The sequence below is a fragment of the Hydra vulgaris genome, chromosome 01, assembly GCF_038396675.1.
Source record: "Hydra vulgaris chromosome 01, alternate assembly HydraT2T_AEP".
In the NCBI taxonomy this organism is placed as follows: Eukaryota; Metazoa; Cnidaria; class Hydrozoa; order Anthoathecata; family Hydridae; genus Hydra; species Hydra vulgaris.
Window position 1 is genome coordinate 71,979,274 of NC_088920.1, and position 18,191 is coordinate 71,997,464.

The 18,191-nt window shown below is 26.9% G+C and overlaps 1 protein-coding gene and 1 long non-coding RNA gene across 3 annotated transcripts; one reads left to right on the top strand and one right to left on the bottom strand.

Annotated features, from left to right (window-relative positions):
- Nucleotides 1-8,256: 8,256 nt before the first annotated feature.
- On the bottom strand, nt 8,257-12,171 carry LOC136075582 (uncharacterized). Of its 2 annotated transcripts, XR_010636027.1 has the most exons (5): nt 10,893-12,171; nt 10,412-10,788; nt 10,112-10,208; nt 9,809-9,916; nt 8,257-8,448 (listed from the first exon to the last, which is right to left on the bottom strand). It is a non-coding gene; the product is annotated as an uncharacterized LOC136075582 (long non-coding RNA). The 2 variants fall into 2 exon arrangements; XR_010636026.1 differs by having other exon boundaries at nt 10,412-12,147.
- Nucleotides 12,172-16,172: 4,001 nt separating this feature from the next.
- On the top strand, nt 16,173-16,634 carry LOC136074698 (uncharacterized). The gene has a single exon (XM_065787039.1). It carries the CDS (start codon nt 16,173-16,175, stop codon nt 16,632-16,634), a length of 462 nt encoding a protein of 153 aa, XP_065643111.1.
- Nucleotides 16,635-18,191: the final 1,557 nt, after the last annotated feature.

An 18,191-nucleotide genomic window follows, 5' to 3' on the forward strand; every position in this document is an offset into this window, starting at 1 on the left:
TTGATACTAAATGATTATAAAGCCTATTGTACATAATGCGTTCTAGCAATTTAGAGAAACAAGGTAAGACAGAAATAGGTCTGTAGTTTGATTTTGAACATTTTTTTTTCACCAGACTTAAAAACTGGTAAACTCACTTATATTTAAATTTAGTTCTGTCATAATACTATTCGCCGTATTGAGGTAAGTTTCAAACTTTATGGTAGTTGATGGAATTTTAGCCGCCAGATTTGGACCAATCTCAAGAAAAAAAGATTTAGTTTTTCAGCTATGGTTTCTTTATCATAAACAAGTTTTTCATCAATTAACAGTTTTTGTGGCAAATTGTTTTTAATCGGTATATTTTTACCAAATATTTCTTTGATTATATTCCAAGTTTTTTTTGTACTTCCATTAGTTTTTTTCCAATAGCTTTTCATAATAAGATTTTTTTGAAAACTTTTTGGTTTATTCAAACAAATTTTTGTAGTTTTTGCATATTATTTCATTAGGATATATTTTATGTCTTAGGTATTTTTCATATAGTTTTTGTTTTTTCTTTGATGATTTGATTAAACCTTTTTGTCATTCATGGATTCAAAATAGACTTAAAATGTAAATTTTGTTCGATTAAAGGGAATGCTTTATTATATTGTCTACTGAAAAAAGCGAGAAATAATTCGTAAGAATTATTTGCATTTTGTGTTTTATTACGTTGAAATCAACAGAATTTTTTAAGAGATGCCGAAAATGTGAAAAGTTTTCAGTGATTTGACGTATCAATATTTTTGATTTAAGGGAATTGTTTTTTAATGTTATTTTATTAACGGTTAGAAAGATAGGAAAATGATTACTTATGTCGGTTTTAATTATGCCTATTCTACCGCAGCAATTGTGTAAATTGATTGTTACTAAATTATCGATTAATGTTGACGATGTCTTTGTTATTCTTGTTGCCTTATTTATTGTTGGAATAAAATTATATTGCAAAATATAAAAAGAGTGAAGAAAAATTATTGCTATAAATCTTAATAAAAAAAAAAAGGTTTCTCGTCGTAAATAGAAGCATAAAAATGTTGCAATTCATAGCTTAAAGCAACGCTATAAAAAATTATGAGCTAAAAAATATTGTTTAATTATTGATAAAACTTGTGCTGCATATTTCCGATTTCTTCCAGGACACCAATACTAATTAAAATATTAAATAGTAATTAATCGCAAGAAACTGAATTCTTAATATAAATGCATTGGAATGCGAAAATTCGCTAAAAAAAACTCTTGGTTTGGCAAGCAATATGTGAGTATGGTGTAAGAACCTCTTGTTTTGTGACTACGGGAACAATTAACACCAAAATATACATCAAAGAATGCCTCAAGAAGCATCTTTTGCCGTTTTTAAGATCTCATAGGGGTAATCCGAACATAAAGTTGATTTCGTTAAAAAACACTGCAATTCACCAATTTCAAAAGATATTGGGCTATTGTCTAAGAAAAGCTAAGGTTTAATGTAAAACGTGTGCACGAATAAATGTGAAAGAGTAAATGTATTATTTTTTTGATTCGCTATATTTTCATACTTTTAGTTATGCTTGCATTTTGAAAGCAACATATAACGATCTCATAAAAATGTTTCAGTTTTCCCATTTAACTTGAGATAAGTTTTAAAAATGACAAAAGAAGAAGACGTTAGAAAAAACATTTTGCACAAATATTTGGAAAATACGAATGGAAGCTACAATTCAATACCAAAAAAGTTGCGAATACATCCCCACACTGTTAATCATATTATTTATTGTTTTTCCCAAGCAAAATTGATCAAACGCAAATCTAGTAATGAAAGTAAGGAAGTTTTTCAAGATATGAAGCTGGTTAAAAAATTGGTTAACAGTTTTATGAACAGCCCAAGCCTCTCACTAAGTGAACACGCAAAAAGATAAGTACTTTCTCATAGTTTTGTTGTAAAAGTTCAAAAAAAACATGTTTTTCAAGTTTTCAAACCACAAAAAGTGTCTAACTGTTCTGAAATTACAAAAAAAAGTGTTACAACCCGCTGAAGAAAGTAACACGACAATTATATTTCTGAAAATTTCTGAATCATTGAAGATGATGAAATCTATATGAAGTTCGATCATCAGCAAATTCCTGGTGGTGTCTATTTTAATGCCAAATATAGAGGAAAAGCATATAAGAAATTTAAATTATTTTTGCATTATAGCAAACTGGCTAAGGAATGTTATAAACAAAATGACGGTAAAACTGTGACGTGTAAAATAGCAAATCCTCCAAACTGTCCAGAATTGAAAATTAATGCAAAGTACTGGGTAATTATTAAACAATAATTAAAAAAAAAAAAAAAAATTATGCAGAAATATTAAAGATTTGGAAATGTCATTTAAACAACATCAGATAGTTTCGATTGTTGCTCTGTGCGCAAGCTTATGCGTAGGTTACCGCCAAAACGTAGGCTACCGCCAAAACAAAAGTTTAAAATTTTGTTAGATGAATAATTTAAAAAAATAATTTCTTTATTTATTTTTTTTTACTTTAGAAATTATTTTCTTTGAAATACTTTATTTTCTTACAATTATTTTTAAAACTAATGTTTAGTTCTAAATAAAAGTTGATGAGTACCTTTTTTAAGTTGTTTTTCTGCTTTCACACTTATTGCGCGTACACGCTTTAAAATAAACTAAAAACATCTACGACTTCAAAAATAAATGGATAAGAGCTACCAAGAAAATTGAAGACCTTACAAAAGCTGCTGTTGAGTGTAAAACGCAAAGTGAGTGCGTTCTCACGTACACAACTTTATAAGCATACTTATATGAAATTTAATGATAATAATAATAATAATATATGTAATTTCCAAGTATCTATAACATTCAATATCGAAATACAATATTTGAAAAAATGTCTGTTAAAATATCCGCATATATTTTTTCTGGCACATAATGGAGTAATATACCAGTCACATTACTTATTAAAAAAACTATTCAAACAAATCTACTGTAGCTTTGTTCAAAGCTACCTAAACAACGGTAATATAGCATGGGGTGGTACCTATAAAACTAAACTAGAACCTTTCTATCGTAATCAGATACATGCTATACGTGTAATTAATTTAAATTCAAAACCTCTTTTTGCACAAATGTCTTTATTAGCATTGTTTGAATTTAATGCATATAATGTTCTAAGTCATATGTATAATCGCAAAAAAGTCCTTCAATTTTCTATAGTCTTTATAAATAAAAACCAGAGTACAAATATTTATTGCGTACAAATAGTCCTGTTAGAGCCTTCATGCAAAAATAAGCTTGAACAATTCAAAATGGCTGATCGTGGACCTCATATCTGGATTAAGTTTTTACTAATTAATTTAAACAATGCTGATTTAAAAAACTTAAATTGTTTTTAAAAAACTAATAAAAAGAGTATTTTAAAGTAAAAAAATTTAGTTATTAATTTTTTCTAAATTTATTCTTTGCAAGCTTCATATATTGTGCGACCGTGGCGCAGTGGATAGAGCGCTTGCTTATTAAGCAAGAGATCGAGGTTCGAAACGACCCTTGGATATATTTACGCGTCACGGTAAGGAAGGAGGCGTGAACTTCCTGGTTAAATGCACTTCCGCGGTGCTCTGTAACAAGACCGTTAGGTCTTCTTGGGGCACCTAAATTGGGGCACCTAAAAACTACTTGGGGCACCTAAAAACAGTATATAAAAATATATATATATAATTTCTTACTTTTTATAATATATAAATATATTTCAACATTGCACTAGTAATAATTGTGTAAAGATTTAAAAAAAAAAAAAAAAAAAACGATAAATATATTTGCATATTTGTTATCTGACATTTGAATACCATTTTAATGTAATGTTTTATGTAAAAATTTATGAATATGTTTTTATATTTACGGCGGTTCTTGAAGACCATGGTCTTATGCAAGATTTTCTTTTTACAGTGTTGGAGTGAATTTATTACTTTTGTAAAACCACTTTGCAATATTTTGTTTTTATTTTATATTATATACCGATAATTCATTATCGGTATATAATATATACCGATAATGAAAATTATTATTGTTATTATTACTATTGTTATTATTGTTATTATTGTTATTATTGTTATTATTGTTATTATTGTTATTATTGTTATTATTATTATTAGTAGTATTATTAACACCGTTATTTTTATGTTATAAAGTTTATTATTTTTATTATATATTATGAAAATTAGCATTATATTTATTTGAATTAGATATTATTAACATTAGCAGGTGTTTACTTTATATTAGTAAATTTACTATTTGTAAACATCTTTGAATGTAAAATCTTATTTCAGAAATAAATTATTGATTGATTGATTGATAACAAATCTTTATTAAGTAATTACGAACTTGTAATATTAAGGAACAAAAAAAAACTTAAAGTAAAATAAAATAAATAAATTGTCGCATTTTACCGCCCCTTATTTTAACGACAAAAAATAATTTAAAACTTAAATTTACCATAAAAAATTAAAGAATGCGTATTTCTAAATTTTTTTGTTCGAAACCTAAAAAGAAATTTTGGTGTTTTTAAAAATCACATTGCCTCTCTTGTTTTTTTTTTTTTTTTTGTTTTTTTTTCTTCGCTTTTTGTTTCTTATTTCTGGAGCAAAATATTTTCAGCAATTTTTGATTATTCTTTTAATAAAAAATAAAAAATTCGAAAACTTTTTAATTCTTCTTTTAAACTGTTTTTGTTTTTGTTTTTGTTTAACAATTTATTTCAATTAGTTTTTAAAATTTTATATATCGAAATGATATATTATGGAAAAGATGTGTTAGTTCACTACAAACAATTGCATTAAATTTTTTACAATAGATTTAAAAAAAAAACATGGAGAAGACAAAATTTACTTGTCACTTTACAAATGTTTAAAAAACCATTATGAAAATGTATTAATGCAAACAAAGGTTATAAAGCAAATGGAGGTCGATTAATACCAGAAAACTTTTTTTTTTTTTTTTTTTTTTAGTAGTTATTTTAGGTGCTCCCAGAAGTTCTTACGGTTTTATCACAGAGCACCGCGGGAGAGCATTTAACAAGAAGTTCACGCCTCCTTCCGTACCAATGTCGCTTATTTGGCTAGAGCTGGCATCGAACATCGGACCTCTGGGTTCTGAGCCAGAACTCTAACCACTGTGCCGCGGCTGCTCAAATTATTTAATACATTAGAACTAGTTGGGAAAAAGTTCGACATGTTTATGTTGTATGTAAACTGTTAATTTATATTTTGTTTTCTCTTTTACAGCAATTTAATTTGAAAAAATCTTTTTATTTGAGAACAAATAATATCAACCAAAATTCTTACTTGTTTAATTTATTCATATTTATTGATAAATATGTTATGAAATAATTTATATGTATTTTTTAAAGTATTAGTTTTATTGTATTTATTAGTAGTTTTTTTTTTTTTTTTTTACGTTTATAAATTATAAATTAAGATTTTTATTTTTGCAATAATGGACAGAAAATATCTGAGTGGAAATTTAAAAGGCAACCAGCAAAAAAAAATCTGGCAGACAGCAAGTGACGAAAACCAATTTAAGGTACTGATCTCTGAACTATTTTTCTTTCAAGTTGAAAAAATGGTGTATTTTAGGAGGAGAAACTTATTTATTCACCACCTGCTGAAAAAAGATTTTTTCTTCTTCTTGTTTTTACCAGATTCAGATGACAACTTCACAACTGTATTCGGCGACATGTTGATGGTCACATGGACAACATTCTATTCATTTATTACAAATTATACTACTTATATACAAATTTATTACAAATTAGCCTTAGTCGTTGCTACAACTTAAAAAATTGAATAAAATTTTTTATCGCACATCCACTTTAACTCAAAAATCCAGGGCTCAAAGCAAGCTTTGGACATATTTTGCGATATCAGTAAGGAAAGAGGTGTGAACTTCTTAGTTAATTGCTCTTCCGCGGTGCTCTGTGACAAGGTTGTTAGGTAAAAAAAAAATTAAGGTAAAAAGGTAAATTTTTTTTTATATTATTCATAAATCAAAAACTTGCTACTGAAAACCTCACGGCGTTTTCGAAAATTGTTCAATTTTAACAACTTTTGAAGCATTAAAATATTGAAGTTCCGTCCAAAAAGTATATAAAGTTTAGTATTCGCTATATAAATTGTTAATTTTGTTTAATCGTCATTAATTTTGTTGATAGAACTTTACTTACTAATCTAGAACCTATCAGATGACATCATCATACTACATCCTATCAGACATATGCGTTATAATTGTAATACTACATCCTATCAGACATATGCGTTATAATTGTAATACTACATCCTATCAGACATATGCGTTATAATTGTAATACTACATCCTATCAGACATATGCGTTATAATTGTAATACTACATCCTATCAGACATATGCGTTATAATTGTAATACTACATCCTATCAGACATATGCGTTATAATTGTAATACTACATCCTATAAGACATATGCGTTATAATTGTAATACTACATCCTATCAGACATATGCGTTATAATTGTAATACTACATCCTATAAGACATATGCGTTATAATTGTAATACTACATCCTATAAGACATATGCGTTATAATTGTAATACTACATCCTATAAGACATATGCGTTATAATTGTAATACTACATAAAGAAGGAGTTTATATAAAGGTTTTTAATTATTAAACTTTAAAAAATTTTAAATAAAAGTACAGCACAGACAGAAATGAAACGATTAATTATACGACTAAAGATAATATAAGGTAATACTAATAATAATAGATTTTCTTGAACACCACTAAGCTGTCAACATTTTTATTCTAGTCAGTCATTTTTAAATATGTGCAAAAAAAAAGAAAATGTTTTATTATTGCATATAAAAATAAAACATTTTCTTTACCACCACTAAGCTGAGAATAATTTTATGTCATTGTTAAATATGTGCAAAGTATGTAATACTTAAACATCTGATTCTCTAGTTTAAAAAATTAACTCATTGAAGCAAGACCTTGAAGCATCTAGCCAATCAAAACAATCGATTTGAGAAATTAAAAATTTTTACATTGAAAAAGGTACTAGCAAATGTAGCCAAGTAAAAACAGACATATCTCTACAATAACAATATTTAATGCAATTTTCACACATTTTGCCATGCCGTCTTTTCACTTCTTATAACTTTTCTTCCAAAGCTTAGACACTAGCAAAGTCGTTTTAAAAAAATTGTTTTTGTGAAATCGCAACTGTTTGCAGGGCCGACGACACGGGTTTCGAAGTGGAGGGAAGGGGATGGGGTAATCGTCAATTCTTAAAAAAGTCTTCTATATGTAGAATTTTCTTATATAAAAAAAAAAAATTCTTAAAAAAAAAAGTGGGGGGCACGTGCCTTCCGGCCCCCCGGTGTCGTTGGCCTTGGTTTGTGCACATGTGAGCGCTTTTCGTCTCGTCTTACTCTCATGTAATATTAATCTCTTACACTTTGTTCGTTTCACTTTATGTAATTGGCGTGATTCAAAACACTACTAATCCAATTGAGTTATTTGACTAAAATATATAGGTAGTTATCTAATCAGAGTATTTATTCTATAGTCTATACCCCCTGAACTCTATAGAGCCCACGGACTAAACTCTTCATTCATAATAAAGAGATTGCAGAATAATTCGGAATTTCTTCTTCGAATTCTAATATATGTACAAAACTAATGAAACTTCCCAGTCGGCAAATTTAGTTGTAAATGCGCATTAGAAACTCATTTAAATACGTATCGATGTGGTATGTATGTTAGCCATTTTATCGTGTCGAATACGCATTAGAAATACGCATTAGATGCGTATAAAGACGGGTATACAATACGACGCCTACTGAGTATCAAACTCGCATTTGAAACTCTTGTAAACACGTATAAAACACGATAACCAGAGAATATTCAATACGATATTTCCCTGGTATTACATGCGCATTTAAAACTTTCCAGAATACGCATTATTTACGAATATTTGTTAGCCATTTTATCGTGTCAAACGCGCATTAAAAATAGACGTCAGATGCGTATAAAGACAGGTATACAATACGACGCCTATTGAGTATCAAACTCACATTTGAACACGTATAAAACACGATAACCAGAAAATATTCAATACAATTTTATTAACTAATATGAATTCATAACATAATGATAATGACTAGCAGTAAGCAACCCGTAATACGGGTTATGAGTTATTAAATCTTTAATAACAATAAAAACACATTAATAACTTGATATATTATCTAAAAAATTTAATACAAATTTATCTATAAATATTTTAACTTTGACTCCCTATCAGCAACGTCATTGCTTATAGTTAACGACGAAGACCGCATTAACATCAGTTGAGTTCTTTTTAAAATCTGTCACAACACAGGTACCAGAAACGGAAAGTCAAGTAAAGCCTGCAAATACCTAAAAAATGAAATTAAAAAAAAAATTACAATTTTTAATTACAAAAGTACTATTTGCATTTTATTGTTAGTAGAATTAGGATAATAATAACAGAAAGTATATATTCTGTAACTACAGTATAATTAAAAAAGATTATAAAAAGGCTAGACAATACAATGTAGTAACACTGACAAATAATACCACAACTTAATAAAATATTTTATTAACTTAAATACTTGGACTGAAAAGATTTTATTTATTACAATATTTGAACAATCGAGGGACAATTATAGTTAAACAATTTAAACAATTATACCATAAAATAGCAAGCAAATCGTAAAATATTTCTTAAAAATGATCTATTTTTTTCATTTGACTACTATTTTCAAGTTGTCTATAAGCATTTACATTAATAACTTCGTTGAGCCTAATACTATCTATTTCAATTTAACTATTATCATTAAACATATTACCAGTAATCTTACTATTGCTGCAACTGAATAAATGAACGTAAAAGAATCTTACAAATTGTGATCTTTTCTAATCAAAGACTTTATTTAAACTAAAGATTTATTGAAATCCATATCTTTTTATATGTTTACATACATTAGTCATTTATTAAAAATATTAAACAACATTAATTTACATCAATGATTTTTAATTAAAAAAGAATCTAGACTAAAATGCACAAAATTATTTTTACCTTAATGCACAAAAATAATAAATGCACAATCTTGTATAAAAAAATGAAGCAATGTCAATCAATATATTTTACTCTAAATTAATTATTTAAATATATATATATATATATATATATATATATATATATATATATATATATATATATATATATATATATATATATATATATATATATATATAGGGGAAAATGGGGTAAAATGACGAATGGGGCAAAATGACAAATGGGGCAAGATGACGAATGGAACAAGATGACGACCTACAGTTATCTCTTAAGCAAAACTAAATATAACAGTTGACTTTAGCTGAAAGGGAAGTAGATTAATTTCACTAGATTTATCAATGGTTTCTTTTTAAATATTATTTTTGTGACGAAAGCTAAGTATTAAAAAAGTTTTTCCGACATTGAGAAAAAAACTTTTTATCCTTGTTTGACTTGATTTATTACATCGCTACATCACCAGCTAAAGGTAAGTTTTAATTTTTGGGAGAGACTAAGATACAGGCGTTTTTCGAAACAGTTGTCATCTTGCCCCATGTTCCCCTATATGTCTAGGGTTACCAGATGTCCCGATTTTACGAAGGAGAATTCTGCGCCATATATGTAAAAATATTTTTTTTACTTAGTTCTCCTTCGTAAAATCGGGACATCTGGCAACCCTATATATATCTATTCACATACCTTTAAAAAGTGGTATTACACTTTACACAATGAAATATGGAAATACATCATCATTTTTTTCAACCACTTTCAACGAATTTATTTATTTTTTCCAGTCTGTTATTTTTTCTAAGAAAGAATATTTATAAAGATACAGAGAAATATAAAATATACTGAAATATAGGCAGATTTATGTTTATAAACTTTTGTGTCAACAAATTACAGTCAGTTTTCCATGTTAAATACATAAAATATATATCAAATATAACATATATCAAATATCAAATAAATCCAATATAAAATAAAACAAAATAGTAAACTTACTCAAATCAGGATCAGTTATACCGTGTGAAGTAACTAAAAAACACTTCAGTTCTTTTCAATTGCTCTAAAAAATAACTTTCAGCTCTTTCCAATTGCACTAAAAAGAAAAAAAAAACTTACTTAGATAAGTTGCCAAGTTCTTAAGAATCTGAAAACAAATAAGTAAAAAAACAAAGAACAAACAAACATTTATTTGTAAAAAACTACTATATTTAAACAAATTAAATTTAAAAAAGTGTAACACCAATTCTCCTTAAAGGCTAAAAAAAAAAAATTTTTAGCTCAAATTTGCTTGCATACCTTGCTTGCAAAACCATGTGAATAAGAAACACATTTAGAAAAGCCTAGAAACTACTTAAAGATGACATATGCAAAATTGAAGTTTGAACGTTGACTGGACTAATTATTAGAAGATGTTTTTAAAAAATTCATAAAGATTTATATATATTCGTTCTTTTATATCGCATAAATCCATCATATGATAAATCTGAAATGAAAAAATGTAATGGATAAGTAAATATAAAGAAAAACATCATATATGAATCGCAAATCAAAATATCAGATAGAGATAAGATGTCATGATAAGAGAGTAGTAGTTGTTAAATATTGTTATTTCATGTTAGCTTTTAGAAAACAATTCATGTTGGTACATCGTCGTACGACAAAGGGAAGACAAACTAAAAATGAAAAAAAGAACATAACTATGTTAAAAATTATAAAAAAATTAAAATTATTTAAATTTAAAAGTGTTAATTGATACTATAAATAGTTAAACTCATACTTTGCTTTGTTCTAAAGTAAAACCAAATTAACAGACATTAACACTGCTTGACACTGAATTCTGTCAAGTTTTCTGCTAGCCGAGCAACATTTCTAGTATTTCAACAATTATTAATTTCATCCTGCCTAGATCTATTTTTTTTCATTTGACTACTATTTTCAAGTTGCCTGCAAGTAGGCTCAACGAAGTTATTAATGTAAATGCAAAAGCATTTACATTAATAACTTCGCTGAGCCTAATACTATCTATTTCAATTTAACTATTACCATTAAACATATTACCAGTAATCTTACTATTACTATAACTGAATAAATGAATGTAAAAGAATCTTACAAATTGTGATCTTTTTTAATCAAAGACTTTACTTAAACTTTGAAAACATGGAAACAACATAATATAAACATATATACGAACTATTAAACACAATATATTTATTTAAATTTATGAAACATATATAAACACCTCTTATAATATTTATATACACAATAGATACATTTTATACTACTTTAAAAATACATTTAGAAAACAATTATATAACACATATTACCACATACATATATTTATCAAAAACGTTTTAATTTTGAACATAATATAAACAAATATGCAAACTATAAACATATATAAATTGAATTGCGTGAACAAAAAATTTAAAAATAACATTAAAAAATCTAAAAAGATTCATATTAATTTATATATAAAGACATATATCTCGTAATAAAATATCAAATTATAATCATATTTAATTTAAGTCAAATACTTATTGAATAAAGAACAAAAAAACAGATAAAAGAACTGCAATCCTATTAACAAAATTTAACGTTTAGCAACAATTAAAATGTCAGTGTTGGCTCAAAATTTTAACTTATTTTTCTAAATTTTCTAAAACAGAACAAAAAAAGATAATAGCATAACAGAAATGTCAATAAAATAATAATCAACATAAGCAAGGTATGAAATGATAGGATTTAAAATATATTTGAACTATATTAATTTAGGACTTCATTAAACTAAATTAATAAACTTAAAAGTAGTAATAAATATTTTTATGATAAAGTTTTAGTAACTCTTTTAGTGCAATAAAGCACTGTAACTGTACTAGAGATAATTTACTAAATTTCTCGAGAGAGACCTTTTTAATTTAGATTTTGTTTTCGCAATTTCAGATTAAGCATGCGCTTTAAAAGCAAAGATTTTCGTTTTTCCATTTTTTGTTAATATTTGATCAAAATTGGGTTCGATATCATATCCAATTTTGATCAAATATTATAAATACGTATTTTTGATAAATAAGTGGTATTGAACTCGAGTTCGAAACTTAAAACTAAATGCACATTTTTCTGGTATCAATGGCGGTATGTTATACGTGATCAATACTCCGAGTATTTACAATACTAGTTATGCCGACTGGGTTATAAGCAGTAGTCGCGCACTTTTTTTGAGGTAGTGGTAGCACGCTTGCCTCAGAACAAAGGTTCCCTGGTTCAAACCCCAACTCTGGGCAAGTTTTGCGACATTGCTTAAGAAAGATGCGTGAACTTCCAATTAAATGCGCCGTGCTATGTAATAAGACCGTAAGGACTTCTTGGGGCACCTAAAAAAAAATCTTTATCTTTACCTGATTTTTATATTTTTCAGTTTTAAACTCGCTTTTTATAGTTCTTGTATATTACACATTTTGTTTTGTATTTTAAAATTTTCGGTATTATATTCTTATATAAATAAATAGATTACTTGAATAGACTTATTAATTTCATTACTAATTAAATGCATCACTAATTTTATCACTTATTAGTGATAAAATTAGTGATGCATTTAATAATTTTTTTTAAGAATTTTATTTTTAATAAAAAAAGACTTTTTTAAAAAGGTTATTGTTCTGTCACCAACATAACTATTTCACTGGTTATTTCCATAACGCCATAGCTATAATTTCATAATGAATACATAACTTCCGAATGAATACATAACTTCCACATTAAACGTGATTCAAGTGAATACATAACTTCCGCATTCAACGTGACAAGCTGTATATATTTTTTTCTGAATACGTAAGAAACATAATTATTACTATTTTTTTTTTTTTTTTTTTAAATTTTTATTCAAAATTTTTTTACTTGTCGTTTTGTTTGCAAATTTTTATAAACTTCTCTATTTTTCTTTTTTTTTTCAATTAAATTTTTAGTCGATATATATATATATATATATATATATATATATATATATATATATATATATATATATATATATTTGTTTTCTTTATAAAATTTATATAACATAATAAATAACACAAATTTTTTTTTTTTTTTTTTTTTTTTTTTTAATTTTTTTTTTTTAAATTGTAAATTTTATTTTAATTTTATTTTTATTATTTTCCTGTTATTATTTTAATATTTTACATTATTATTATTTATTCATTATTAATTTCATAAAATCGACACGACGTCAAAACAATATTCATGATTAAGCAAGGTAAACTTAGCTGTTCGGAACTATCCGATATTATACATGATCAAAACGAAACTATTCAAAGACTTATAAAAAGAATTGAATTATTAGAATCGAAAAAAGAAACCGAAAATAGTTCAGCTACATTTTGGTCAAATCTTTATAACAAAAATAAATCTGCAGAAAAAGCTATTCTTGTAAACTCAATTACCAAAACTATATTATCTGAACAGGAAGAAAAAAAAAAAAGCGTGAAAAGAACATTATCGTTTTTGGAATTCCAGAATCAAAAAAAATAAATTAACTTGAAAAAAACAACGACGACAAAAAAATAAGTGACGAGATATTTGAGGAAATTGGTAAATGCAATGAAAAACCTATTATAATTATAAGATTAAAAAACAAAAAAGGCTCAAAAACTCCTCCGCCCATTATTGCAGTACTTCCTGAAAACAGCGAACGTAATAAAGTTTTACTTGCCGCTAGGGAATTACGCAAAAAGATAAAATATACAAACGTCTTCATTAATCCAGATATGACACTCGCCGAAAGGCAAATCGATTCTCAACTTAGAAAAGAAAGAAATAAGAAAAACCAAATACTCCTTGAAAATGAACCAAACTCACCCTTTCGATGGTGCATTAGGCGCAACGAAGTCATCAAACTTAATTTTAGTAAACAAAAAATATAAAAAAAACTATAAAAAATTGGATTAATTTTCAAACCATTAAAAAAGTTACTGAAATTAAATCCGTCAAAGCTATATACACAAACATCGACTCCTTCTTAAATAAACGCCAAGAGCTCAAACAAATTGTAAACAATCTGAAACCCGAAATTATTTTTTTAACAGAAACTCTGCCTAAAAATAAAAAAATTGAAGTTAATGATCTCGAGTTTGCTATTGAAAATTACTTACTACATACAAATCACAGGAATAGTTCTTGCCAAAGAGGTTTAGCAATATTTATACATAGCAAGAGGTTTAGCAATATTTATACATAGCAAACTAAAGTCATCTCATCCCTAATAAACCTAGATATATTTCCATCTGAATCGCTCAGTTGTGAAATTGCAACGAAAACTTCTAAGTTATTGTTAAGTTTATATTACAGATCACCAAATAGTAACAATGAAAACACTAACTGCATAAATCAACACATTGCCAAACTTTCAAACAAATATCCAAACATTCTTATTATAGGAGATTTTAACTACCCAGATATCATCTGGCAAAATCCAAAACAGCCTATTACAAATTCCTCTAAATCAATTAAATTTACTGAAAATATTCGCGATTCCTTTTTAACCCAACATATTTCAAAAGCAACACACATCAGACAAAATCAAAGTACTTCTACAATTGACCTCTTATTTACTTCTGATGAAAACATGATTTCCTTTTTAACTCATCTAGCACCCATTGGCAAAAGTCATCATCAACTACTCTACTTTACTGTATCGATTGAATCTATTATAAATATACCACAATACCATACAAAGCATTTATACACAAAAGGGAACAATGACAAAATTAATGAAGACCTTGCAAATATTAAACTCTGTCAAACATCCAACTCAGACCAACTATGGAGTATTTAAACGAGAGAAATATCGTCAATATATATTGAACAGAAATGAAGAAACATATAATGAGTACCGCATTTCACGAAACAAAGCAAAAGCAGCGTGCAGAAAAGCAACTATTGAATTTGAAAAAAAACTGGCAAGAGACATAGACCAAAATCCAAAAGCATTTTACTCGTATGTCAAATCAAAAAGAAAAAACAAAGAAGCATTCCCTGACATCCAATACAATAATATTGTTGCAACTACTGATCTAGATAAAGCTCATCTTTTCAATATTTTTTATGCTGATACTTTTTCAAACAAAAAAATAACAGCAACACCACCATTTAACCTAACATATAAAAATGTAAATCCACTAACAAACAGTATTGATCTAAGTCCGGAAAATATCGAAACATACCTCAAAAGTCTAAACTCATCTAAATCACCAGGCCCTGATGCATTACACTCAATAATCTTTAAGAAAACTTGCTTTCAAATGTCTAAACATCTATCTACTATTTTTAATAAAGTACTTGAGAGTGGATCAATACCCCAAATATGGAAAGACGCCACAATTACACCCATATTCAAAAAAGGAGACAGATCAAAAGCACTTAATTATAGACCTATCAGTATAACTTGTACTTTAATAAAAATCTTTGAAAAAATTATAAAAAATCATATTATGACACACCTGATTAAAAATAACTTATTAAGTCCACACCAATATGGATTTCGTCCAGATCATTCCTGCTTAACTAACCTTTTAACTGTAATTAATTATTGGACGTCATCACTTGAAAATAATATTCCCATCAACAACATTTATCTCGATTTTGAAAAAGCCTTTGACAAAGTTCCACATAAATTTCTTATTTCTAAACTTAAAGCTTATGGTATAAATGGATCAATATTATATTGGATTAAAAACTTTTTGAAAAACCGTAGACAAAGAGTTGTTGTTAATGGAAATTTTCAAACTGGGTACCCGTTAAAAGTGGAGTTCCCCAAGGCTCCGTCCTTTCAGCTTTACTTTTTATTATATATGTCAACGATATCCCTGAAGTAATCAAATCAAAAGCTGCTCTTTTTGCTGACGATACCAAAATCTTCCGTTCTATTGAAAATACTCAATCTGCCCAAGAATTACAAATTGACATCGACGCTCTTGTTACATGGTCTCAAAAATGGGGAATGAAATTTAACATTGATAAATGTTCTGTAATGCACTTAGGAAACAACAACAAATCCCATACTTATAATATGCATGATCCAGAAAAAAATATAAGAGTAAACATTAAAACGACAAATTGCGAACGAGATTTAGGTGTTCACATAGATTCGAACTTATTATTTTCCAAACACACAACTATTCAAGTCAACAAAGCCACACAAATAATAGGAATAATAAAAAGAACATTTAAATCATATCCAGACTTATTATCCTTCAAAAAACTATTTTCAGCACTAGTCCGCCCTCACCTAGAATACTGTGGATCAATCTGTAACCCTGGACTTCTCAAAGACAAACGGCAACTAGAAAATGTGTTAAGAAGAGGTTCGAAACGAATCAATGGATTACAGGATCTACCGTATGAACAAAGATTGTTGGCGTTAAATATGACAACTGTAAAATACAGGCTATTTCGTGCAGACCTAATCAACGTTTACAAATGGTGCAAAAACAACAATAGTGATAGAAGTCTTTTTTTTCTTCGCGATTAAATTTACGTATGAATATTTTTTTCTCTAAGAATAATAAATAAATGGAACTCTCTTCCTAATCACATTGTATCAGTGTTATCTCTAAAAACGTTTAAACTGCTTCTAGACAATCATCTAAAAAATGAATGGCTTCTCTACGACTAATCCACATTTCATTTTCTATTAGTTATACAAACTCTGTAATTGTCAAGTATTATATAATTAGGTTGACAGGCAGTTTATGCCTACACAATTTATTGTAAAACCTTAATTTAAAAAAAAAAAAAAAAAAAAAAATGTATTATGTATATGGTGCCATGTAACAACAACTTGTACAAGACATTTGATCTAACTGTCCAAGCAAGATTTGTTAAACCCATTCCTACAGTAACAACTTCAGTAGTAATCATTGCTGCAACAACATGATTACATGTTTGGCTCATTCATTTTTTAAAGCTAATTTTTATAAAAACTGAAAACTTTTAAATCATGATAATAATTTATGTCATTGCTACCTAAATCAGACATGTTAAACATCAGTTAAAAATAACTGACAGATTTGACACTGTTCCCTTTAGGTAACTAACCATTTGTTAAGAGTTACAAATCACCTAATTTATTATTTTTAATTAATTTTTTTTTGTTGATACTGTTCTTCCACTGCTTTAATGGCATTTAGTATAGACTCCTTTTTACTAATGTATAAAACACGCATGCAACTAGTTTCCTCGTTTTTTCCAAATTTGTCCAAATGTTGAAGCATTTGGACAAATTCATTTCATTAAGTAAATTTAAATTTGTGTTAATAATAGAAAAAATAATCAAACAAAAGTAGATCTTAAAAAATTAGCTTGGTATTTACTCAGAAAATTTCTTGTTCGTAAAAATTTATTTTTATTCTAGCCACACAGTTTGAATCGAGGCCTCAAAGTTTTGACGGTTTTTTCTGATTGCTTAAATAGATTTTTAATAGTAGATTGAGTATTTGAGAAGATTTTTATAATATATTATAAAGTATTAAGAAAAAAATCTATGAATTACCTATGGTTTCATTTTTTCTTCTATATCAATTAAAGCAGTTTTTATAGCTTCTTAAACGACTTTTATTTGTACGACTTTTCATTTAATGATATTTTAACGTAAATAATTAAATATTTTTAAGTTTATTTTATGTAAAACTTTATATAACAGTAACTTCGAAATCCATTAAATAAATTTCTTATTACGATTGAAGAAATTAAAATTAATATTCTTTAATCCGAAATTTTTAATTATTTCTAAAATTTATTCCATATTCTAGCTTAAACAAACGGAATTTACGTATCGAAATAAGAATCAAATTTACTCCAAGTTTTAAAACTACTGGAGATTTGGCTCTTTAAACTTTACGTCTTAACATTAAAGTGAAAAACTTAAAGACTCTGAAATTCGAAAAACTTAAGGAATCGTTAAAACTTTCAAAAACTTGTCGTTAAGTTTTTGAATTTTCAATCGTAAAATTTCAAAGCAAAAGATAAACAAATTGAAAATTAGGATTTCAATTATTTCAACAAATTGCAATTGATGGTATAATTAGAT